Source organism: Schistocerca gregaria, chromosome 11 (assembly GCF_023897955.1).
Source record: "Schistocerca gregaria isolate iqSchGreg1 chromosome 11, iqSchGreg1.2, whole genome shotgun sequence".
In the NCBI taxonomy this organism is placed as follows: Eukaryota; Metazoa; Arthropoda; class Insecta; order Orthoptera; family Acrididae; genus Schistocerca; species Schistocerca gregaria.
In genome coordinates this window covers 54,642,818-54,669,087 of record NC_064930.1, presented here as the reverse complement: position 1 = coordinate 54,669,087, position 26,270 = coordinate 54,642,818, and the positions used below count along the sequence as shown (strand labels likewise).

General features: G+C 40.5%; 1 protein-coding gene across 2 annotated transcripts in view; it reads left to right on the top strand.

Annotated features, from left to right (window-relative positions):
• Positions 1-24,605, top strand: part of LOC126295185 (39S ribosomal protein L47, mitochondrial) — a 40,378-nt gene extending 15,773 nt beyond the window's left edge. For both annotated transcript variants that reach the window (XM_049987490.1, XM_049987491.1), the window contains exons 5-6: positions 10,077-10,239; positions 24,023-24,605. In XM_049987490.1, the coding sequence (XP_049843447.1) occupies positions 10,077-10,239; positions 24,023-24,170 (311 nt within the window). In that variant the 3' untranslated portion in view covers positions 24,171-24,605. The remainder of the gene's footprint in view (positions 1-10,076; positions 10,240-24,022) is intronic.
• The last annotated feature ends 1,665 nt before the right edge of the window (positions 24,606-26,270 follow it).

The following is a 26,270-nucleotide window of genomic DNA, read 5'->3' as shown; positions in this document are numbered from 1 at the left end:
CAGTAAAATAATAAACTCACTGAAAAGTAAAAGCTCTTACGGAATTGATGGCATTTTCTGCAAGATACTTAAAGTTGTTCCCCACAGATAGGTAGGATTCTCAGCCACGCATGTAATAGCTCTTTGGAGCAGGGTGTTTTCCCCGATATACTGAAATATGCCATTGTAAAACCATTGCATAAAAAGGAGGATACGTCGGATGTCAACAACTATCGCCCAATCTCTCTTCTGACAGCTCTATCAAAAAATTTTGAGAAAGTAATGTATTCAAGAGTAGCCTCCCATATTTGTAAAAATAAAGTACTAACAAAATATCAGTTTGGTTTTCAGAAAGGCTTTTCAACAGAAAATGCTATATATGCTTTCACTGATCAAATATTAAATGCTCTGAATAACCGAACATCACCCATTGGTATTTTTTGTGATCTCTCAAAGGCCTTTGATTGTGTAAATCATGGAATTCTTTTAGATAGGCTAAATCATTATGGTTTGAGGGGGGGCAGTGCACAAATGGTTTAATCATACTTAACTGGAAGAATGCAGAAAGTTGAAATAAGTGGTTCATGTAATGTTAAAACAACAGCTGATTCCTCAAACTTTGGGGGGGGGGGGGGGGCTAATCAAGTACGGGGTGCCACAGGGTTCGGTCTTAGGTCCTTTACTGTTCTTGATATACATTAATGACTTACCATTCCCTATTGATGAAGATGCAAAGTTAGTTCTTTTTGCTGATGATACAAGTATAGTAATAACATCTAGGGATCCTCACAGTAACCTCACAGTATATATATTCACTTATGAAATTTGTTGTTAATAATCCAGCCCAGTTCAAAAGCAATAGCAGTGTGCATAGCTATAACACCAGGAGAAAGGATGATCTTCACTATGCTGGGTTAAATCTGACTTTGGCACAGAAGGGGGTAAATTATGCTGCCACAAAAGTCTTTGGTCACCTACCAAACAGCATCAAAAGCCTGACAGATAGTCAACCAACATTTAAAAATAAATTAAAAGAATTTCTAGATGACAACTCCTTCTACTCATTGGCTGAATTTTTAGATATAAATTAAGGGAGGGAAAAAAAAAACTAACTTAAACATTAGTGTCATGCAATATTTTGTGTAATGTAATATCGTGTACAGACATCTTTCATTAACCTGACACGTTCCACATCATTACGAAGTGCCATACTCATGATCTATGGAACAAGTATTAATCTACATCTACATCTACATGACTACTCTGCAATTCACATTTAAGTGCTTGGCAGAGGGTTCATCGAACCACAATCATACTATCTCTCTACTATTCCACTCCCGAACAGCGCACAGGAAAAACGAACACCTAAACCTTTCTGTTCGAGCTCTGATTTCTCTTATTTTATTTTGATGATCATTCCTACCTATGTAGGTTGGGCTCAACAAAATATTTTCGCTTTCGGAAGAGAAAGTTGGTGACTGAAATTTTGTAAAAAGGTCTTGTCGCGCCGAAAAACGTCTTTGCTGTAATTACTTCCATCCCAACTCGCGTATCATATCTGCCACACTCTCTCCCCTATTATGTGATAATACAAAACGAGCTGCCCTTTTATGCACCCTTTCGATGTCCTCTGTCAATCCCACCTGGTAAGGATCCCACACTGCTCAGCAATATTCTAACAGAGGACGAACGAGTGTAGTGTAAGCTGTCTCTTTAGTGGACTTGTTGCATATTCTAAGTGTCCTGCCAATGAAACTCAACCTTTGGCTCGCCTTCCCCACAATATTATCTATGTGGTCTTTCCAACTGATGTTGTTCGTAATTTTAACACTCAGGTACTTAGTTGAATTGACAGCCTTGAGAATTGTACTATTTATCGAGTAATCGAATTCCAACGGATTTCTTTTGGAACTCATGTGGATCATCTCACACTTATCGTTATTTAGCGTCAACTGCCACCTGACACACCATACAGCAATCTTTTCTGAATCGCTTTGCAACTGCTACTGGTCTTCGGATGACCTTACTAGACGGTAAATTACAGCATCATCTGCGAACAACCTAAGAGAACTACTCAGATTGTCACCCAGGTCATTTATATAGATCAGGAACAGTAGAGGTCCCAGGACGCTTCCGTGGGGAACACCTGATATCACTTCAGTTTTACTCGATGATTTGCCGTCTATTACTACGAACTGCGACCTTCCTGACAGGAAATCACGAATCCAGTCGCACAACTGAGACAATACCCCATAGGTCCGCAGCTTGGTTAGAAGTCACTTGTGAGGAAATCTAGAAATACGGAATCAACTTGAGATCCCCTGTCGATAGCGGCCATTACTTCGTGCGAATAAAGAGCTAGCTGTGTTGCACAAGAGCAATGTTTTCTGAAGCCATGCTGACTACGTGCCAATAGATCGTTCCCTTCGAGGTGATTCATAATGTTTGAATACAGTATATGCTCCAAAACCCTACTGCAAACAGACGTCAATGATATAGGTCTGTAGTTAGATGGATTATTCCTATCTAATCTAATCTAATCTGTACAGTATGCTAGGTTGTTTTCTGTTTTGGAATACTGTAAACATGTAATGTTTAACCCCTTAATGTCTGAATAAATATCCAGATGAAAGATAAAAATAAAAAGCTGTTGCACATTAGACATACCTGAAACAGTTGGGAGAATGCAGCACTTTTCAGAAGTGTTGCTAGCTTCATGCAGAATCAGCACCTACTGACACCAGTGCTCAAAAACAGGTAACCTTCCAGTTATTAGCATAGAATTTGTATGATGCAAATTTGCAACACTCATTGTCAAGGGGGTTAAGTGTCAATACAAACACGGTCTCATAAACTAACAAATGGCTGGGAGAGTGGTGTGCTGATCACATGCCCCACCATACCTGCATCCTGTGATGCCTACGGGCCGATAATGACATGGCAGCCGGTCGGTACCATCGGTCTTTCGTGGCCTGTTCGGACGGAATTTAGATTTTTTAGTAAATTCAAACAAATGTGCTTAAATCATAAATGAATGTTTTGTTATGTTTTCTTTCCAATTGTTGTCTAATAATTGTACTTATTGTCATGCCTAATTCAGTTCCTCAAGCAGAAGTGGACAAGTTAAACGTCTGAATTGAAACCGCCATACAAAGGAAACAATACATTTCCGGACATGGGTTCTTACTCAAAATGTTGTGTACTCACTCCCCTCTAAAAGTCATAGAAATTTGTAACGGGAATTTCTGAACGCCCTGTTCATCAAATTTATGTGAAGTATGCTCATTTGTGGTCAAGGGGTAGAGTCTTTGATTAGTAATCAAAACGTCCTCAGTCCTGAGTTCTAACCTGGCCACTGCTTAAATTTTGAATAATATAATCATCATTGGCAGTTGAAGACTTCCAGTGTAAGAAGTCACCTTGATTATGCCAACAGCCTAGTCAAAGAGGGTGGAGGAACCGACAGAGGTTCAGGACTCTCTTTGCCCTTGGGGTGGGAAACTGCCCCCGAGTCGGAAAAATCAGCAATGATCAATGGCACGAGGATGCAGATGGCAATGCATTAAAGACACATAATGTGTATCCACAGGACATGTGACCTACAATGGAAAAAGTGTCACGATCATCTCCCCATTGGCAAAAGATTCAGGAATAGACCCCCATTCGGATCTCTGTGAGGGGACTGCCAGGGGGGGGGGGGTGTCATCATGAATTAAAGATTGAATAACGTGATAGGGAAGCTAGAAAATCGGAAAACGGAAGTGCAAAGGCTGAATCTGGATACAGTGTGGGTCAGTGAAGTGAAATGGAAAGAAGACAAGTATTTCTATTCATATGAGTGTAGGGTAATATCAACAACAGTAGAAAATGGTGTAACGGGAGTAGAATTCAAATTTACATAGGAAGGTAGGGCAGAGAATGTGTTTCTTTGAACATTTCTGTGATTGATTTTCTTATCATAATTGATACAAACCATCACTGACAATGATAAGTTCAGGTATACGTGCCAACGTCTCAAGCTGAAGATGAAGATCTTCAGCTTGAGACGTTGGAAAATAGAGAGAAAGTATATGAGGATATTGAACAAGTAATGCAGTACGTAAAGGAAGATGAAAATCTAATAGTTATGGGTGAGTGGAATGTGGTTGTAGGGGAAGGAGAGCAGAAAGGGTTATGGGAGAATATGGGCTCAGTACTAGGAATGAGAGAGAAGAAAGACTAATTGAGTTCTGTAATAAATTATTAGTAATACTCTGTTCAAGAATGACAAGAGGAGAAGGTATACTTGTAAAATACTGGGAGATAGGGGAAGAGTTAGATTACGTCATGGTCAGACAGAGATTCTGAAATCAGCTACTGGAGTGTAAGGCGTACCGAGGAGCAGATATAGGCTCTGATCACAGTGTAGTAGTGATGAATAATGGGCTGAAGTTTAAGAGATTCGTCAGGAAGAATGAGTACTTAAAGAAATGCTACATTGAAGTACTAAGGAATGAAGAGAGATGCTACTTCGACACTGTTTGGGATCACGATGTCCATGAATGGCTGAAAATGGTTTCAGCGTAGCCAAACATGACCATTTGCAGTCAGTGATCGGTTCAGTTGGGCCGGAGTATGCTGTCCGTTCTGTGTAAACACAGCCTACACCATTACGGAGCCACCACCGACGTGCACAGTCCCTCTTCGGCAGTTCGGATCCGTGGCACAGTGGGGTCTGTGCCACACTTGAATTCTACTGTCAGCTCTTACCGGCTGAAGTCTGGACTGAGCTGAGCAGGCCACGGTTTTCCAATTGTCTAGGAACCAATCGATATGATCACGAACCCGGGAGCGGCACTGCAGGTGATGTGCTTCTAGTAAAAGCACTCGCGTCAGTCGTCTGCTGCCGTAGCCCATTAATGACGAATTTCACAGCACTGTCTTAACGGATATGTTTGTCGTATGTCTCACATTGATTTGTGTGGTTATTTCACATACCATTGCGTGTCTGTTAACACTTGACATCTCTAAGTGAATGCTGCTGTGCATTAATTGAAGGCTGTTCACCTGCGTTGTCTGTGATGACAGGTAATGCTGAAGTCTCATATTCTTGGCAAACTCTCGACACTGTGTATCTCGGAATATTGAATTTGCTATCGATTTCCAGAATGGAATGTCCCGTGCGTCTTATTCCGACTTATTGGAAACCTTTTCATACAAATCACCTGGTACAAATGACAGCTCCGTCAATGCACTGCCCTTTTACACCTTGTGCACACGATACTACCGTCATCTGTATATGTGAATATAAGTGACTTCTCTCACCTGAGTGCAGATTCTCGTGTAGAGTGTTCAGGATCTGCCTAGTAGTAGGAATCATTTATAATGTGTGGAGGACAGTGGGAGTTGTTTCATTTCCAAAGGGAGAACTAATGATACCATGGCTAAGGATATGAGACTTACCAGGCTGTTGTCCTTTCTTTTAAGACATTTGAAAAACTCTTTAGTGTGCGTGTTAGGGGAAAGAGGTTAACTGAGGTAACCAGCAGGCATATCCACCAGGTAGATCGTGTGGAACAACACTACACAAGGTGGAAAAAGGTATAGACTTTAAGGAAACTGTTCTTTGGATATTGAGGGGATTTTAGCAATACGACCCTCGAATCTGTGGTTATACTAGCAGAAGGGCGTGGCACTGAGACTAGCATATGCAGGTGGATTAGGACTGAAACACGATCTAAGGGTCAGTCCCAAGAAAAAGTACTCTCTGCGATGAAGTTTACACAAAGTACGTAAAGGAGTCTCCAGCTCCTTGACAAGACTCAATTGGTGGTGGTGGTGGTGGGGGGAGGGGGGGGGGGGGGGGGGAATAAAGTATTAAGGACAATCGTGGATGCAGCGCTATCGTAGACCCATCATGTAAAGAATATATGTTTCAATGCGAAAGATACTATTATGAGCATTAGAAGGGCCTGTCTGAAAAACTGGGGTCCAACCCCCAAGAGCATGTACTGGATATGTGCCATTGTAATAAGAAGTACACTGATGAGCAAAAACATGATTATCTGTTTAATAGTGTGTCGGTCCACTATGCAATCGCAACACAGCAGTGATTCTGCTCTCTGCTCGGTGTGGATTCTACAAGTCCTTGACAGGATTCCAGAAGTATGCGGCACCAGACGTCCTCGCAAACCACAGGCGATCAGCTGGTGATTGATACGTGTTCCTGTGATTAGAGGTCGGGCACATTCACTGACCGGGACGTCGATGCGAGTTCACTACAGTGCCCCTCGAACCACTGTAGTACGATTATGACCTCACGACACACATTTATACTGCTGGAAGATGTCATCGCCATAGGGGGAGATTTCAAGTACGAATTAGTGCAGGTGTCCACAGTAATGTTCACGTGATTCCTTCGATTACTGTCACAGGTCCCACGGAAGCACAACTCGTACCCTGTAGCATACTTGTGCCCTCACTTGCATACTTCTGTGATTCGCAGCATGTTTCTTGCAGGTATTCGTCTGGATAACGGTGCGTAAGACCCCGACGACCGATCTGGTGTAACGAGAAAAGCGATTTTTTTTTTAAGGTGACACGTTTCTATCAATCTGCGGTGAAAACTCAGTGGTGCTGTGCTCACTACGATCATAACTGGCAATGTCATTGGGTGGACACAGGTACACGTAGCAATCATTTGATGTGGAGCTCCGTATTCGACAGTGGCCTTTAAAGGGTATGCTCTGAAACAATTGGGCCTGCACCGGCATTGTACTCTGTGATCAAATCTACCACAGATCGCTTCCTATCGCGGATTACACAATGGGGGATCCTCCGACCACTGCCTTTTGTGACGAGACGGGGTCGTCCAGTACCGTACGGCATATTTCACCGTCCTTCAGTCAATGTCTGTCGGTCTTCACGACAGTAGTACACAGACAGGCGACCAGCTTTGCTGTTTCAGAGGTCCTCATTTCCAGCCACAGCACCACAACAGTGGGCCTTTTGTCAAAACCAGTTATATCAGTGGATTTCCGCATTTGTGGCTCACATCTCCACTGTAGTGACTGCCCATTTGCCTGTCTTGCACTTATATTCTTTCCCTACTGTGTCGCGTGCCTGCAAAACCACCAGGAGGTATTCAACAACGCAGTGGGCAGTGGTCGTAATGTTTTGGCTCATCCCTTGTCTTTTAGCTTTTATAGCAGCATGCTATGGTACTGTGGCATGAGGATTTCGAAGTTTACCAGGACTGGAGTCACATACCTGCCAATAGCAAACAAATATGTAACCGCCTAGCTATTATTTGTGTGAGGTGGTAATTAAAACTTTGATTACTGCTTGTAAGCAAAACCTGTTCTCCAAGTCTATCACCACCTTTAAGCTTGGACGATTATTCAATAATAGAAATGACAGCATTCGACTTGTGCTGAAGTTGAAGATTACCCACCTCATGCAGGAGCTTCCCGTATGTCCTCAGTTCCAGAAATTCTGTCCTGCATCTCTTTACAAGACAACCTTATTCAATTTATACCAAACTAGCAACTGTGACCAGCTTTGCACAGGCAGCATTGTGTTTGTGGCCAGATGACTTCCATGGCATAGCATATTTTTATTGTTGGTCAGCGTGTAAGGTTATGAATAAATTTCGGAGAACAGTGTTGAGTAACTGTATGTCATCATTTTTGTATAACTAATCTGATGTAAGCAGTGCACACGGAAAGTTGTCTGGAAGCAGGGATATTACATGTAACGTATTGAACTGGCATTTAGAATGACATGTCGTGGGATCACGTCATGATGAAACCAGTGTAAATCTTTTGTTTGTGTGTGTGTGTGTGTGTGTGTGTGTGTGTGTGAGAGAGAGAGAGAGAGAGAGAGAGAGAGAGAGAGTTGGCGGAAGAAATGACAGAAAAATGAAAAAAAACATGCATGATCTACATTTTAAAGCACTCCTGTTGTGAAACTTAGTAGACACTGCATTGTTGAGACTCATTACAGTAATTCTTTCTCGTGGACTCTTTACGGTAGATTTCTTCAACATGCCACGCAAAGAATCGTGCCGCGTCTAGGTTTGGTTCAAAGACGGGAGGCAGCTGAAAGTTGATTCATCTGCTGTGCTGCTGAAAGAAAATGCAGTTGCTGAAGTACTTTTTCAGACAAAGTTTTACTTCAAGCATTAAAAATAAAACACCACATATTTTGGATTTGCATGTTCTTTTTACTATGCAGATTGATTATCTCAGATTGTAAGCCTCAATTCACACCTGACAATTTTGAAATGCAGATTTCTGCATTGTTGAGATGTGAATGCTGTGTTAAAACTCGCAATGAAAAAAAGGGAGCCAGCTCGGATTGGATCCCACAACTGTTTGGTTTGCAGCTACACACCCTGCTGCTAGACGACCACACCAGATGTAAATTAGATCGCCCTTGAAGCATTCTCAAGGAACTGCTACGCTCTGAAGTTATGGCGACTGTTTGTTAAGTGGCAGTGGCATCATTTTCAAAACTTAACTTCGACTCGTCATAATTCAGATAATTTGTATCAAATACTTATAAATTACATACAAAAATTTTCCTTGTTAAACAGTGTATCTATTAGTGAAAACCGGATCACAATCCATACACAGTGTGTAGACACCCAAGGAATTTTTTATTGTTTTAGCATGCAGTTAAATTCTTGTAATTTTGGCTTACAAGAACTGATACTCAAAGAATTTTGCAGCAGTAAACTATAAAGAAGAGAATAATACAAAATAAAACTTCAGTTGCAAGGAAAACATGCTCTTTACAACAACAAAACACAGTGCACACACAAGTGCCTGCAATACTTCATAACAGCAAACTGCTTTTGATGAGCATCACATCGCAACTGTCTCCATTCCTAACAAGTTCCGAGAAAATATTGCGAATGGTTGCTTGAGGAGAGGTACTTTAAAAATAAATTTCCTTTTATGGAGGATGAATTATGTTGCTTGTGAGAATGTACGCTCATTCAAAATTTAACACTGAGGGCCAGTGTCATTATACAAAATTTTACTGACACATTTGTGTTTGATATATCATAAAGAGTAATGCACGTTAACGAAAAAAGATGAAATTTCATCGTTGGTTTTTCCAATTTTTTGATTTGTTCATAGATCACAAATTGTGCAGTATAACGATCGCAAAAAGTATAATTATCCTCGAAAAAGAGAACAAAGAGAGTTCTTTAGCAATTTCACACATAATTCTATGGAAAAGTGAAAGTGCTAGATGGAACATGTATTAAGCCAGGTAACCTGTGAAATGTTCAGTGGGCAGCAGTGACATTCATAATCAAGCTTATCAGAAATATTCAGCTGCTACAGTTTAAGCTGTGCTGTTAGGATCCTGCCTAACCACATCTTGAAAAACAGCAAAAAAATGTTTTACGATGAATATTATATGTGAAAGCATAGCTTTTCGTGTACCTCTACTGTAAGTGCGTTAATTTAAACCGTGTTCGTGCTAAACAGTGATGTTGCCATTGGCTGACTACATCAGGTGTCTCACGTGCTGAATATCTGCTGTCATTCACTGGCGACATCCTGTAATGTGAGATATGAGGGGCTGACAAAAACTTAGCGCAATCTCGATTTCAGTCCTTCCAAAGCAACCGAGCTATATTTCGTGACATTTGTGTTTATCCTTTTCTAATACGAAAATATGTAGTGTAAATGTTGCCGCACATCAAATATCTCTCCAGAGTGCATTGTTGTTTGCTGTTTTGTTTCCTAAAGTGCTGGGAAATTCTATGCCGGTGTACAAAACCTTCACCATTCAAGGGATTGAAAAGTATATCATCACTTAAAGACATGAAAAATTTACTTTCACTGGGGTGGGGGGGGGGGGGGTGTGGAGTGTATTTTCACTTTAAAAAATGTATATTTAACTAGGAAAAAAAATCCAGGATCTCCTCCTCCCCCCCCCCCCCCTCTCCCGTACGCATATACATCCTGAGATTAGGATGTATATACAGACAGATGCGAGCAAGTGACTTCAATTTATATATGTAAAGATGTACTAGTTGCGAACTAGGAGCTTGACTGTAGTCAGAGAAAGCACCAAATAATACAGGTCCTTTCTAACAGGGCTGCGTTTCTTCTACCGCAAGAGGGAGTACCCCATCCCGTGGTTCATGAACCGGCGCTGGCAGGAGACGCACTACATCCACGTGCACCGCGGCCAGGCAGTGCGCAAGTTCCTGCTCCGCTACCGCGAGAGGCTGTGGCTCGCCAAGAGGAAGCAGAGGACGTACGTAAAGTAGAGTAGAGCGTGTGTGGTGTCCTTTTACTGATGTACAGGGACAGGTGTTTTGCATTTAAGACATTTCTGCTGCTAATACTGATTTTATAAAGCCGCATTTGTGCTGCTACTGGAAATATTAGGTTGGTACATAAGTTTAGTGTTTTGCATGTTGGTTTTCCGGTTGCTGTGGGTTTATTTATCAGTTGTCATTTTTTATTTTTAGTTCACTGTTGCTATCTGAGTTTACGTTTTGTCATTCAGAAGTAGTGAGTGGAGCTGTGGACATTAGAAAATGGAGTGCCAAGTGGAGAAATCGGAACGTTTCCAACACAGTCTCCTGTTTGAGGTCAGTAGAGGGGTGACGGCAGCAGAGGCAGCCAGAAACATTCGCGCCATGTACGGAGATAATGCTATTGGACAGAGCACGGAAATAAAATGGTTTTCTGATTTTAAGGAGGATTGTTTTGACATTAGTGACTTACCGCATTCAGGAATACCTTCAAAGTTTGACGAATATCATTCATCATCATCATCATCACCATCACCACCATTATTTAAGACTGATTATGCCTTTCAGTGTTCAGTCTGGAGCATAGCCCCCTTACAAAATTCCTCCACGATCCCCTATTCAGTGCTAACATTGGTACCTCTTCTGATGTTAAACCTATTACTTCAAAATCATTCTTAACCAAATCCAGGTACCTTCACCTTGGTCTGCCCCGACTCCTCCTACCCTCTACTGCTAAACCCATGAGTCTCTTGGGTAACCTTGCTTCTCCCATGCATGTAACATGACCCCACCATCTGAGCTTCTTCGCCCTGACTGCTACATCTGTAGAGTTCATTCCCAGTTTTTCTTTGATTTCCTCATTGTGGACACCCTCCTGCCATTGTTCCTATCTGCTAGTACCTGCAATCATCGTAGCTACTTCCATATCCGTAACCTCAACCTTGTTGATAAGGTAACCTGAATCCAGCCAGCTTTCGCTCCCATACAACAAAGTTGGTCGAAAGATTGAACGGTGCACAGATAACTTAGTCTTGGTACAGACTTCCTTCTTGCAGAAGAGAGTAGATCGTAGCTGAGTGCTCACTGCATTAGCTTTGCTACACCTCACTTCCAGTTCTTTCACTATGTTACCATCCTGTGAGAATATGCATCCTAACTACTTGAAACCGTCCACCTGTTCTAACTTTGTTCCTCCTGTTTGGCACTCAATCCGTTTATATCTCTTTCCTACTGACATTACTTTCGTTTTGGAGATGCTAATCTTCATACCATAGTCCTTACATTTCTGATCTACAGTAGCTCTGAAATATTACTTTGCAAACTTTCAGTCGAATCTGCCATCACAACTAAGTCATCCGCATATGCAACACTTCTTATTTTGTGTTCACATATCTTAATCTCACCCAGCCAGGCTAATGTTTTCAACATATGATCCATAAATAATATGAACAACTGTGGAGACAGGTTGCAGCCTTGTCTTACCCCTGAAACTACTCTGAACCATGAACTCAATTTACTGTCAACTCTTAACTGCTGCCTGACTATCAATGTAAAGACCTTTAATTGCTTGCAAAAGTTTGCCTCCTATTCCATAATCTCGTAGAACAGACAATAACTTCCTCCCAGGAACCCGGTCATATGCCTTTTCTAGATCTATAAAGCATAGATACAATTCCCTGTTCCGCTCATAACACTTCTCCATTATTTGCCGTAAGCTAAAGATCTGGTCCTGACAACCTCTAAGAGGCCTAAACCCACACTGATTTTCATCCAATTGGTCCTCAACTAATACTCGCACTTCCCTTTCAACAATACCTGAGAAGATTTTACCCACACCGCTGATAAATAGATACCTCTGTAATTGTTACAATCTTTTCTGTTTCCATGTGTAAAGATTGGTGTGATTACTGCTTTTGTCCAGTCTGATGGAACCTGTCCCAACTCCCAGGCCAATTCAATTATCCTATGTAGCCATTTAAGACCTGACATTCCACTGTATTTGATGAGTTCCAACTTAATTTCATCCACCCCAGCTGCTTTATTGCACTGCAATCTATTGACCATTTTCTCCATTTCCTCAAATGTGATCCTATTTCCATCATCATTCCTATCGCAGTCTACCTCGAAATCTGAAACATTACTGATCGTATTTTCACCTACATTGAGCAACTCTTCAAAATATCCCCTCCATCTGTCCAAGGCATCCACAGGATTCACCAGCAGTTTTCCTGACCTGTCCAAAGTACTTGTCATTTCCTTTTTACTTCCCTTTCGAAGACTGCTAATTACACTCCAGAATGGTTTTCCAGCAGCTTGACCCAGAATCTCCAACTTGTTTCCAAAGTCTTCCCAAGATTTCTTCTTGGATGCTGCAATTATCTGTTTGGCTTTGTTTCTTTCTTCAACATAACTTTCTCTGTCTACCTGAGTTCTAGTATGTAGCCATTTTTGATACGCCTTCTTTTTCCTTTTACAGGCTGCCTTGATTGTGCCATTCCACCAAGCTGTTTGCTTCATACTACCTTTACACAATACTGTTCCAAGACATTCTTTAGCCACTTCTAGTACTGTGTCCCTGTACCTTGTCCATTCCTTTTCCAATGACTAATTGACTACATTCAACTAACTGGTACCTTTCTGAGATCACTGTTATGTACTTGTGCCTGACTTCCTTATCCTGAAGTTTCTCCACTCTTATCCTCCTACATATCGACCTGACCTCTTGCACCTTCAGCCTCACAATCCCAATTTCACTGCAGATTAAATAATGATCAGTGTCAACAAAGAATCCCCTGAATACACGTGTGTCCCTCACAGCCTTCCTGAATTCCTGATCTGTTATTATATAGTCAGTGACAGATCTGGTTCCCCTGCCTTCCCAAGTATACTGGTGAATGTTCTTTCTCACCCCTTACCCCAATGTCACTAACAGCTGAAACGTCCAGTGCCATCTTACTTGCAGCTTCTGCCAGCTCTACCTTCTTCCCAGAGTAGCCCCCATTGATATTAATAGCTCCCCATCTCATTACCATTTGTTTGCCAAGTCGTATCTTAGGAGTCCCTGGTTTGTCAGTTAGAGGTGGGACTCAGTCACCTCCAAAGGTCCGAGGCATTTTGCTGTGATTGTTGCCAGCATCATATTTAAAGTACCAGGGAAGCAGTTTGCTAGCCTTACTTGCCCCGAGTCCCATTGGGTATTACCCCTAACGGTTGAGGGACTAACCGGTGGATTTGGTAGTCTTCGTCGTATGAGCACACAGGTGACCACGACTCAGAATATGTCCGAGATGCCGAGCCTTATTCCAAAGTAACTGGTATCCCGACTGTCGGGACCACTTACTTGGCCACTCATACGTTGCCCATGGTACATGAACTAGGACATGACTACAGGAACCCACACCATGAACCACCGAATATCATTTAAAAGCATTAATCCGCAATGATTCACGTCTTTGTACTCGAGACATTGCAAATTTGATGTGAACATTCCACCATTGTGTGACACTTGAATGCAATGAGGAAGGTTCAGAAATCTGGTATACAGGTACTGCACACTCTTAGCTGAAATCACAAAAATTAGCAGTTGGCCATATTCTTGCTCATCATCAATTGGGTCATGAACAATACCAACTATTTCAATTCTGTATTGTTACCGGTGGCAAGAAAGGGTGTCTTTATGTGGTGATTTTATGTTAACATAAGGGAAAGACAAGAATGGTCAAGCCCAAACAAAGCCACAACTCCCTGTGCAGAAATCTTACACATCCACAAAAGATAAGGTAATGCATCTGGTGGAACGGCAACAGTGTGGTGTACTACGATTCGTTCCCTGAAGTGTAACCATTGCGAACAGTGGCCAGGAAGATTGCGTGAAGTGATGCTACTCCACAATAACACCTGCCGACATTCTGCTAGGTTGTCAAAGAAACTATACAGGAATTGTGTTGGGAAGTAATTCTGCACCAACCTTAATTACCTGATCTTGGACCCGTAGATTTTCACCTTTTCTGTCAAATGACTTTCGAGGAACTTCGTTTCTGGACGAAAATGAGCTCAAAACGTCACTCGATGAGTTCTACACCTGAATGGAAAAGTTACCCCAGCAGATCATTGTAAGAAGTTAAGAAGAATACATTATTAAACTTCCTGGCAGATTAAAACTGTGTGCCGGACCGAGACTCGAACTCGGGACCTGTGCCTTTCATGGGCAAGTGCTTTACCGCTTGCCTGCGAAAGGCAAAGGTCCCGAGTTCGAGTCTCGGTCTGGCACACAGGTTTAATCTGCCAGGAAGTTTCATATCAGTGCACACTCCACTGCAAAGTGAAAATCTCATTCCAGAATATATTATTGATGACCAAAGAGTCTAATGTGTGTACCTGTTGTGTTTATTAAACTTGTGGAAGAATGTTACAATCTTATGCGCCAACCTAATATATATTTCAGGCAGACATGTTTCTTGCTCTATTTGCAACAAGTTTGAAACATAGTTTCTTCTTAATATTTTGAGGTCCACCCACTCAGAAAAACTTCCAGCCCTGAGAACCAGTCATGTATGCCATTATTTAAAATGTTACTAACACAGTTGTGCATGATATATCTCAAAAGGTAATTCACACTGAAAGATACCAAACTTCTAGGTTTATTTTTCGTATCAATTTTAATTATGTGATAAATTGCAAATTTTACAATAATAACAGAAAATTTAATTATATTACCATAAAAAAGAGTATGTGGCAAGTTCCCAAGCAATCTCACATGTGGTCAACTTTTACATGGAAAAATCTGAACCGTTCTGATATGCAGAGAGGTACGTTGCAGTAAGGGCAATACCAGCATGTTTTGCCAGTAAATGCTGCTTTTTCTTTGAACAAAGCTTGGAAACCTGTGTCGGATACTTTTTTGTCGTGAGATTAGTCTGTAAGAAAGTCAAGATTCAGCTAAATACAACAGAAGTACATTGTAATCACAGTTGGAGTGTCTGTAGCAGCAATATTATGGGTAAAAAGTTGTAGCAGACTGCAGCTTACTGGAATACGAACATTCTTCAGAATGTTTCCCCACACATATTTGTCCCTCTGGTTTAGATTTATTGAATTCTTCCTCTGGAGCTTCCAGCTACTTCTTTGTAAATAATTCTAAAGTTGGCAGCAGAAGGGAGCACCAGATATCGATATCGATACAGATATCGAGAGGTCTGTGGTTCGTTGTCGTACAAAACTGGTCCAATTTTTGAGTGACAGGTGGGTCTTTGTCCACAGTGGTGGGAAACATTTCTCATGATTTACGCACACTGTCTGCATTTTTCTCTCTCTTATGGAAAGTGAAAGAGAGGGAGATGTAGCCAGAGGGATTTATGTGTGTGTGATAAATCTATTCCCTTGAAAATTTCCTTCCTCGATACCTCCCCTGTGTTACCACAGATGACACGTCACTGACTTCATTTGTACTAAGACTGCAGTACGCACAAGGTGTCTATTTGTTTCCACAGTCCTGAGTGGAATGCATAAGTTTTTCATAAAACAATGCAAAATTCAGGATGGAATGTAACAGTGTAATGAAACGGATAGTTGCTACTCACCATATCGTGGAGATGCTGAGTCGCTGAACTGGCAACTATCCTTTTCATTATATTGCTAAGTTCTGAATAATGTTCACCAACCTGCAGTCTTCTATAGTTTTTATCCCCTCACAGAAAACAGCACGTAGGTCACGAGTCCATTATCTTGAGGCTGAAACAAACTGTCAGCGAGGAACTGGTTGTGCATAAATAATTAAATTGTGAATTGATTTGTTTAAACAGTATGCCACTCACTTTTTATTAGCAGAATACAAGAAACTGCACAATTACAGTCCACTTTATAACTCTCAAATAATTTCCACTCTCCATATTTTTACAGAGAATAAGCAATTATTTATTGCACAAGAATTAAACATTGTAAAGATATCATACATACAGTAAAACCCCTTTTTAACAAATCTCAGGGGACCAAAAAATTTGTTCCTTAAAATAGGGTTTTCCTTAAATAAGGATTTAGGTCAAAATGCACCAAATAAGTGTTCCAAAATCAAAATTGGAACTAGGCTATTTAAGCCATATAAATCCTCCATAATCACAAACTCACCTTTTGCTGCATACAAAAATACAGTGAACATTCTCCACACTTTCATTGTCCACAGATGCACTTTCTTCACTTAAATTTTGGGTTGAGAGATTGTAATGTTTTTTAAAACTGTCTAGCCAGCCGTTAGATGCACTGAAGTTCTCATATCCCATTCTCAGTGCAATTTCTCGCACCTTCTCACGCAACACATTCCCATCTATGGAAACTCTTATTCCCTTCCCCAAAGCCAGTCTAAAAGCGCAGTTTCTACGGCTTTGAAAGACGACTCACAAGTATTCTTCCTTTTTGATGAACATGAACTGTGTGTTTCTAAATTTAATAAAGCCTCCTTATTTTTTATTATTTCACACAAAGATGATGGCGCCAAATTGTACTTCTTTGCTGTGTCTCATAATTTCATACAGGTATTGCGATTCTCTTCGAAATCCCAAATAATTGTTAGTTTCCGCTGTATCGTCAGTTTTCGTTGTTTGCTGGCCATATTACACGTAAGGAGATTACACAACTACAGTATACGCTTAATGCTTTGACTTTATAGCTGGATCGGGTTAGTGCTGAAGAATTGTGTTTACAAATGATCAGTTTAACGTTCTCCAATCTTGATAACTTCACAACTATTGATATGAGACCAATATCCGAACGCTAACACGGACATTGATTTTGAGAATGCAAATGATCAAAGCCTAACATTACGATTTATTGTCTGAAAACAATTAGTGCAGCTGCAGACCTTATTTTAATTTGCGAGTTGTAACACACTTATTCCTTAAAAGCAGGATTTAAAAGAAAGCGCGATTTGTTAAAAGCAAATTTCAGGAACATTGTTTTGTTGGCGTTATCGCTGGGACCAACGAAAGTATTCCTTAAAAGTGGGATTTCCTTAAAAGCGGGTTCGTTAATATGCGGTTTTACTGTATGCCATTTTGAAGAGCAACCCTGAAAGTTTTTTTTCATGTATACCGCCACAGTGTAGTTTGGTAATTTTCCAATAGTCAGCGCTAGTCGCCAACATGGCGAGTTCAGGTGCAGAGTGAGCTTTCTGTGTGTCGGACTTCGATTAAAACAGGTGTGCTACAGCTGTTCGACGTATGTTTAGAACCAAGTACGGCAAGAAGCCATCGACAAGCAAGGCCATTTACCACTGGCACAACAAATTCGCTGCCCGGCAAAAAGAAGCGGATGTCCCAGTACGAGTAAAGTGAATGTGGGGCGTGTACGAGAGACATTAGTAAGGAGTCAAAGGAAATCGGCGTGTCGTGCCTCCTGTGAACTCAAAATGGCTCTAGTAACAGCGTGGAAAGTCCTGTGATGGAAGCTGTTTGTGGAACCATTCAAATTGGAGCTGGTGCAGAAGCTCAATGATGACGGGAAGCGACTGCCACAGTCGACGACGCCGTGCTGGGACGGGTACAGCACGAATTCGATTACCGTATTGACGTCTGCTGGGTCACTTGTGGTTCCCATATCAAATGTTTGCAAAAAAACTTTCAGAGTTTCTCTTCAAAATGCAGTGTGTATGACATCTGCTCAATGTTTAGTTCTTGCGCAATAAATAATTGAAAGTGTTCTCGGACTTTATGTACACTCTGTATTAAAACGTGGCACTGCATTCTTAAAGCTAAAAGATTTACATAAATGAAGACAGAGGCATAGTTGTTGGTGGTGGATGTGAAAACATATGAAAGAACCGACTTCAGTGAGACATCAAGGAACACACACGACCGTCTGCATCTCTCTCGTGTAAGGATCGTGAAGGTGAGATTACACTAATTACAGCATTCAAGCAGTCTGTCCTGAATGGAAAGGGGAAAGAACCCTAATAACTGGTACAATGGGAAGGTCCCTGTGCCATGCACTTCAGTTTTTTTGCGGGGTTTAGATGTAGATGTGGTTTTCTATAACTTTTTGGCATGTCATCTGTGAATTTTAAAACTTTGGCAAGTAGGACAGAACCATATATTCCTATGTCTACATCTACATCTATACTCTGCAAACCACTATGTGCACAGCAGAGGATACATCCCATTGTACCAGTTATTATTAAGGTTTTTTTCCCATTCCATTCACATATGGAGTGCAGAAGAATGATTGTTCGAATGCCTCTGTGCGTACAGTAATTATTCTAATCTTATCTTCCCGATCCCTACATGAGCAATATGTAGGTGATTGCAGTGTATTCCTAGAGTAATCATTTAAGGCTGGTTTTTTGAAACTTTGTTAATATATTTTCTTCGTATAGTTTACATGTATCTTAAAGAGTCTTCCAGTTCAGTTCCTTCAGTATCTCTGTGACTCTCTCTCATGGATTAAACAAACCTGTGACCATTCGTGCTGCCCTTCTCTGTATACATTCAGTATCTCCTTTTCATACTATGTGGTAAGGGTCCACATGTTTGAGCAGTATTCTAGAACCAGTTGCACAAGTGATTTGTAAGCAATCTCCTGTGCAGACTGATTGCATTTTCCCAGTATTCTACCTATAAATGAATTCTACCACTTGCTTTGCCCATGACTGATACTATATGATCATTCCATTTCATATTCGTACAAATGTTACAGCCAGTTATTTGTATAAGTTGGCCGATTACAACAGTAGCTCATTGATATAGCCATAGGACAGTACGTTTTTTCATTTTGTGAAGTGCAAAATTTTACATTTCTAAACATTTAAAGCAAGTTGCCGATTTTTGCACCTCTCTGGAATCATAAAAATCTGAGTGAATTATGCAGCTTCCTTCTTCAGATAGTTCTTCATTATAAATAACTGTATAACTGTATAATGTGCAAAACCTGATTTCACTATTGATATTGTCTGCAAGGGCATTAATATACGAGGTGCGTTTGAAAAGTCCGCCCAAAGATAAGAACGACTTACGTGTTTGGGGTAAACTTTTTTGACATAGTCTCCTTTTAGAGTTATACACTTCGTCCAACACTGTTCTAATTTGTCGATTCCTTCCGAATAATAGGAATTGTCCAGGTCTGCAAAATAGCTATTAGTTGCTACAATCACCTCCTTGTTTGAATAAAATCTTTGTCCTGCCAGCCATTTCTTCAAATTGGGGAACAAATAGTAGTCCTTGGGAGCCAATTCTGGAGAATAGGGGGGATCTGAAATAAGCACCTTCAGTTTCTCTGCTAGACACATCCTCACATGCTTAAGTTTAGTTGATGCCATAAATTAGTTTTATGCACGTTAGTAAGTGAGAAGAAGACTGTTACTAACTTCTAAAACAAAAGAGTGTACTATAAACTTATTGACTGAGTTAGGAACAAGTTATTACGTATTAAAACTGATCAAACTACTATACCTATTGACGGTCAACTTCCTATTGATCCGTATCGCAGATGATGAATCGTAAACAAGTCCTAACAAACACCGGGAATGGGATGGTTGGACTAAGCAGGGAGTCAGATCATGAGAGGCCGGATTAGTGAGGTTGTACTCTATAAGTGATGTGTAAAGTGCTACCACAATATGGGCTTAAATCTGCCATCCACAGTATGAATGCAAATTACTTAATACATAAAAAACCCAAATCAGTAAAATATTTCCAGATACATATGTTGTGGTTTCTTGATTTTTGTTGGATGTGATTTAATTTATGAAGATTTAATACCGTTTTACATCGCTATTTAGCCACTCAAATGTGGCCTCGTATGCAACTAGGATAGACTTTGTCTCCTCTTTGTGCAGTTATTACTTTAAGGAAATGTAATGTTGTTACTCTACTGCTCTTGAAGAATATACAGACACCTTTCGTATAAGCTGTACATTGTTCATAAACATATACATCAACTGGATGATATCAATCTTCTGTCAAATGATAACATTCAACCCAAAGGCTCCACATAGAAGTCTATCCAAAGGGTGAAAGAATCTGTGTGACAAGTGATTAACATTACATTTGTCTGAGTAAACATCACAACTGTTGCTTAGGACTTCAGACTTCTCCAGAGTAGGCCTGTGGTGCTACAAGCGTCTATATTTGCATTCACAGATACTTACTGCTGTGAAGTTTCCACAATCACCATCCTATCTTGAAGCCGTGTGTCATTCCTTGGCACGGTTCTGCATATGCAAATAAAACAACAAAACCACATAGTATGTGTGGTATCCTCTATAACCACTTATTTTAATATTCTCTGTCACGAGTCTGATTTTTCAGTAAGAACACATCGGGATACGTGGCACTCTGCTGGGGTGGTATGGTTTGCTCCAATTCAGGATGTAAATCCATTTTTAATTCTTATATTATTTTCCATTCCTGAATCTCTTTAAAAGATAATATTCATTAATTATCTCAATAAATACTCTGTTGGACCATGGGTCAGTTATTTTCAAAATGTGATTGTTTTGCACACCCATGCTAACAATCTTAACATGTTGACGAAGACAAAAATAAGACAGCATCTCTGCCACATTATTTATGATATATTGACAATTAACTAATAGCTTTACATTCTTAAGGAGTTGAGCTACAATAAATTTTACTCCTTTAAGTTACTTCATGAGGTTTATTATTAACATTTTTCTACTTTCTCACTTGATTGAATCATATCTTGACATTTAATAAATTTTATGCTTTCTTACGAAAACCATATGTAGGAAACGGTCCCCGAGAGAATAAGGAGCAAAAAGGATCATACAGACATCAGGCTGGAAATTCATTCCAGGGGGTGTACTCCCACTTGAAGAGTGGTGATCTTTGACTGTGATCCCGGTATAGTCACCAGTCAGGTGGCCCGCCAACACAGGCTAAGTCAGATGACCATGTGCAACATTCTCTGTGGCAGCTGCCACCGTATCCGTCACTTAGTGTGTGCTGGCCTTACCAGCTACTGACAGGGACTGTTTTGTCGTCAGTTCATCACACAGACTTCAAACTATATCATGGTGAAATTTCAACATGCCAGCTGCAGTACCAGGGGAGGAAAAAAAGTTATTCTCCATTATTTTATGATCCCCCCTCATAAAACACTAGTATAGGCACAACATTCTCACTTGCCGAGTGTGTTCTCGTGTGTGTGTTTTCAAACATTGAAACCTACACCCTCAAAGTTCGGTATCTCCACCTTCAAGTGTGTGTATCTCCTTTGGAATTCATTTCCAGCCATGTCTCCATATGACCTTTTTAGCTTCTTTTCCAGTTCGGGGATCATTTTGGGTTGTTTGCCCCCATTTAGCAAAGTCACCCTGCTCATGTGAGCTTTCTCCACAAACTGCACTGACTGATTCTTCTTGGAAAATCAGTTGAGTAAGATCTTCTTAATCATACATTAGCAATTTCTTCACTATAGTCTCATTAAAATTACTCGACAGTTACATTTAGTGTGCCAGAACTGTCTTCCTCCAATTGGAGCACTCGATGTCACACCTAAACTGTTTGCCGTGACAAATGGTCAGCTCACTTCAAATTCCTCGTGTGGCTGTTCTCAACATGCTAACGTTCCACGTCCTGGGTCTGGCCCTTTTATTTCTTGTTTTGTTAGACACAATAAACACCCCAAAAGCGACTCACATAAAACAACAGGAACAGAAGACGCACATTTCGTACGTGGCATTAGCTGGACACTGCTGAATTTTTTCCCACGAAATGAAATTTGGCATCAAGTATTTGGTTATTATTGTCACAGACATTGGCCTACAGTACTACATGCCACGAAGCCTGTTTGAAGGCAGCAAATCATTGTCGCCACTGGTTTTATATGGAAATTAATGACACAACAATGACAAGTGATGTCATAGTGCAGTGGTGAAGTCATCATCCTCACGTGCAGGAGGTTGAGGGTTCATATCTACTCAGGTGCTATAATATTCTATTATTTGTACATCTTTATCAAATTGTCTCCATTAATTATTATTTTCAGTTAAATGGTTTAAAGGTAATTTTTTATTTTTCAACTTTTGTTCCACCATTTTCATCATTGGATTGACTTTTTTATTTGCTCTTATTTTTTCTTCCTATCATTCTCTTTTCATTTGGAATGTGCCGCTCTCACTTCTAACTTTTAATCAGGTGCCAACCAAGAACGCTCATCGGTCAGTCTAGTGTCAACTCCTGTAGCCAGCATGAGGGTAGTTTCAGGTAACCAATGAAAGGAAGAACTTACAGTTCACTTTAATGATAAAACTGAAATTTTGCTGTCTTTTGTTTGCTCATACAGATCTGCTTCGAACTATTGGTACAGACAAAACAAGAGTGATTAATTGTTTGGCTGTAGGATACTTTGCACATCATGAGATTGTACTTAGATTAGGACACAAGGATAAATGCAGGGCTATAAAATGCAGCATCTACTGTAGTTTGGTTGTTGGTCACATAAAAGCAACTGTGGGCAGATATTCTTGTGTTCCTGCCATACCTGATGTTAGGTGCTACTGACTTTGTTCCACGTTACACGAACAGCACTCCTCCACTTCTGAGATTAGAAGTGACCTGCCACGTTCGTGTGTCGCCTTTAACCGAGCGACAGCCGATTTGGCACCATTGTAATTGTAAGTGACAAATGTCAACTGTCAAATAATTTTAGTCTAACTTCAGTTTTGAGTCCGCACATACAAAGTGACTATCTGGGTATTTCTAACTCTACATAATATGTTTTTCCTTAGAATCTTGTTTTATGTAAAAGATTACACAATCTTCACCTTAAACAATGAACTACGCATTACTGATGTGTAATTATTGCTCAAAAAATAACTTGCAGAATTATGTTTTGACTTCTAATGAGACAAATAATTCTTATTTATATCCACAAATGCTAATTGTCTATCAGCCGCAACTCCAAAATATGATACTGAATCATGTTTCTAAAAAAGTACAGTATATTACTAAAATGCTTTTCTGAAACCAGGTACCAGGTGCAGTATAGGAGCAACAAAAATGCGATTTCAGTAATTTGCATAATTGTTGACTTTGTTTAAAATGCTTTCCTAACCTGCTTATTAAGGGAGATAAGATTATGTTAAAAAGTGTAACACAATAAGACAAGTATTGCAATCAGTAACTGTGTTTGTCTGTAGACAATGTAACTGATTTTGTTCTCCCAGCATTTGAAAATGAGAGCACTTTGCTACTTCCAATAAACTTAAAGCAAAATCAACCCTTTCCTTAACTTTTTCTTGTTTACGTGCTTAAAGGCAAATACTTAAATCATTTGTGGAGTAAGTACATGATTGAAGCTGTTTGATACATGGAAGTTCAGTTCTTCAAACAATTCGGCGTTTACTAGATTACAAAAATGCAGATGTTGTATACTTCACTAAACCTCATAGTGTTGTGCACTTAAAAAGGTTGGTAGTGGGGCGATAGAGGCAAGGAGTATCGTCCCATCCAGCCAGTAGTGTCATTTTACCATGCCTGTATGCCACTTAACCATGGCAAACAAAGGGAGTGAGGTGTGGGATGGATACAGAGCGTGCACTGATGACTCTGCAAATTATTCTCTCTCTCTCTCTCTCTCTCTCTCTCTCTCTCTCTCTCTGCCTCTGCCTCTGTGCATAAGCTATCATGCAGCTGCCTCGTTAGTTGCACGACACTATAGTATTAAATAGTTAACTTATTTCTCATTGTAACAGCTAAACCTCACAATGGGCACACAGCATCTCTGTGACTGTAAAGTTTCTAACATCTGTCTTTCTACCTTATGTTGCAGGAGGGATTTCAACCACGTGGCTCATCTGTTCAAGCGCTTCCCGGATATGGATGTCGAAGCTGTGAGGAAGCACTACCCTGACGTGGATATCGAGAGGGCGCGACTGTGCAAGCGGGCCCGTGGGCACCACACCAAGAATCTGTCGTAGAGTCCCACGCCTGTACTGCAGCGCTCCCAGCACGGGTATCAGTCGTAGTTGGGAATTCTCAGACCGGCAGGCATGGTTACTCAAACAAACTGCAATCTTTCGTACCGGGTGACAGCCATACGCTCGTGTTCACCTGTGCAGCGAGAGTGACAGGTTGTCAGATGTTCGATACTGCGAGGTCGACTGACATTCGGCAGAGTGACATTAATTAGTTTTGTTTGCCTGCTGCACTTGGAGCTACAAAATGTATCAGATTGCAATACGAGTCACAATATCTCTAAAACCTGTTGGTGTCTACTGTTCATGATAGTAGTAAGTGATTTTGTGATATCTTCTGTTTGCAGCCATTATTACATTCTAACAGTTTAATGGAAAGAACACTGTTTTTGTTAAGCACTAATTATGTTTATAATATAATAAATAAATTTGCAGCTACATTTTTCTGTTACTTCCAACACAAACATAACTGAATGAAAATGTGCCTAGAAATCAATACATCTGTTCACAGCCAGCAATGGCAACAGTTAAACTGCAGGCAAATCAACTCACACTTTCCGGGTGGTTGTTATTTAAACATAAGCTGCCTGATAAAGAAAGTGAACTACCCACAAGGGGCCAAGGAGCTGAAATGAAACTTCGTGGGTTGGGAGGTTATGTGATGTTATTTCAGAGATCACAAAATTGAGTAAAATTTACGAAGAACTTGACAGTATTATGAAAATGGTAGGTTGCTACTCACCACATAGTGGAGATGCTCAGTCATAGACAGGCACAACGAAAACATTACTAAATAAGTAAGCCTGTAGGCAAAATACATTAATCTTAATTCAACACACACACACATTCATGCAAACTCAACTCGCACAATGTGACCACTGTCGCTCGCTGCCGAGGCTAGACTGGGGGGGTAGTGGTCATGGAGCAGCTAACACGGTGTAAGTGCCGAGCTCGTGTGTGTCGGCAAGTGTTTGGATTTTGTCATCAGGTCCTGGCTTACGCCCGAGCCGAACCTGTGCTTAGTTTATGTGGAAATTATTCCTGCTTCTGTTATTTTGGTTGTACATTGCTGACTATTTCCTAAGTTCCTTATTATTATTAAGCACAAATACTATAAGAAAGCATACAAAGTGGCACATAAATGTAAGAATTGCTAAGTCACAGAAAAGACTTCTGCAAGACATTGGGTTATCAACATTACACAATATTCTTATTGTTCACTTCTGTAGCAAAGACATTTTTTCACCTTATATGCAATGCCCCTGGAGCTTATCCCATAGAACAAAACTGACTGAAAGTATGCTAGCAGTCTTGTCTGCATGTCAGCTTAGTTGGGGAATTTCTGAGTGCAGAGCATGCAGAAGTGACTCAGCCACACACTGGCGCCACTTCAGTTTATTATCCGTCTGGATACCCAGGGGCTCCACACGCAGAGTCTTGGCACTATATGCCTGTTGACCTGTAAGCCATGTTTGATTGTTTGTAACTGCATAACATGAGCTTTTGTAGGCTAAGATTTAAACTATTGGCCATGAACCAGTTTTTCGTTCAAACTTGAAAGGCTTCATTCAGGAATTTAAAGGTGACATAACAGAAGCTGTGGCCCCCCATCCCCTGCCAGCTCTGTTTACCTTACACTGTGCATTCCTGCTTCACAGGTAGGACAGCCTCTTGAAATACAGCCTGTGTGATGATACCACTGTCTGTGTGTAATATTTGGTTACTGCTATCTACAGGGTGGTCCATTGATCGTGACCGGGCCAAATATCTCACGAAAGAAGTGTCAAACGAAAAAATTACAAAGAACGAAACTTTTCTAGCTTCAAGGGGAAACCAGATGGCACTATGATTGGCCCACTAGATGGCGCTGCCATAGGTCAAACGGATATCAACTGCATTTTTTATTACATATTCGTGTAGTACATAAAGAAATAAAACTGTTTTAGTTGGACCACTTTTTTCGCTTTGTGATAGATGGCGCTGTAATAGTCACAAACATATGGCTCACAATTTTAGACGAATAGTTGGTAAAAGATAGGTTTTTTTAAATTAAAATACAGAATGTAGGTACATTTGAACATTTTATTCTGGTTGTTCGAATGT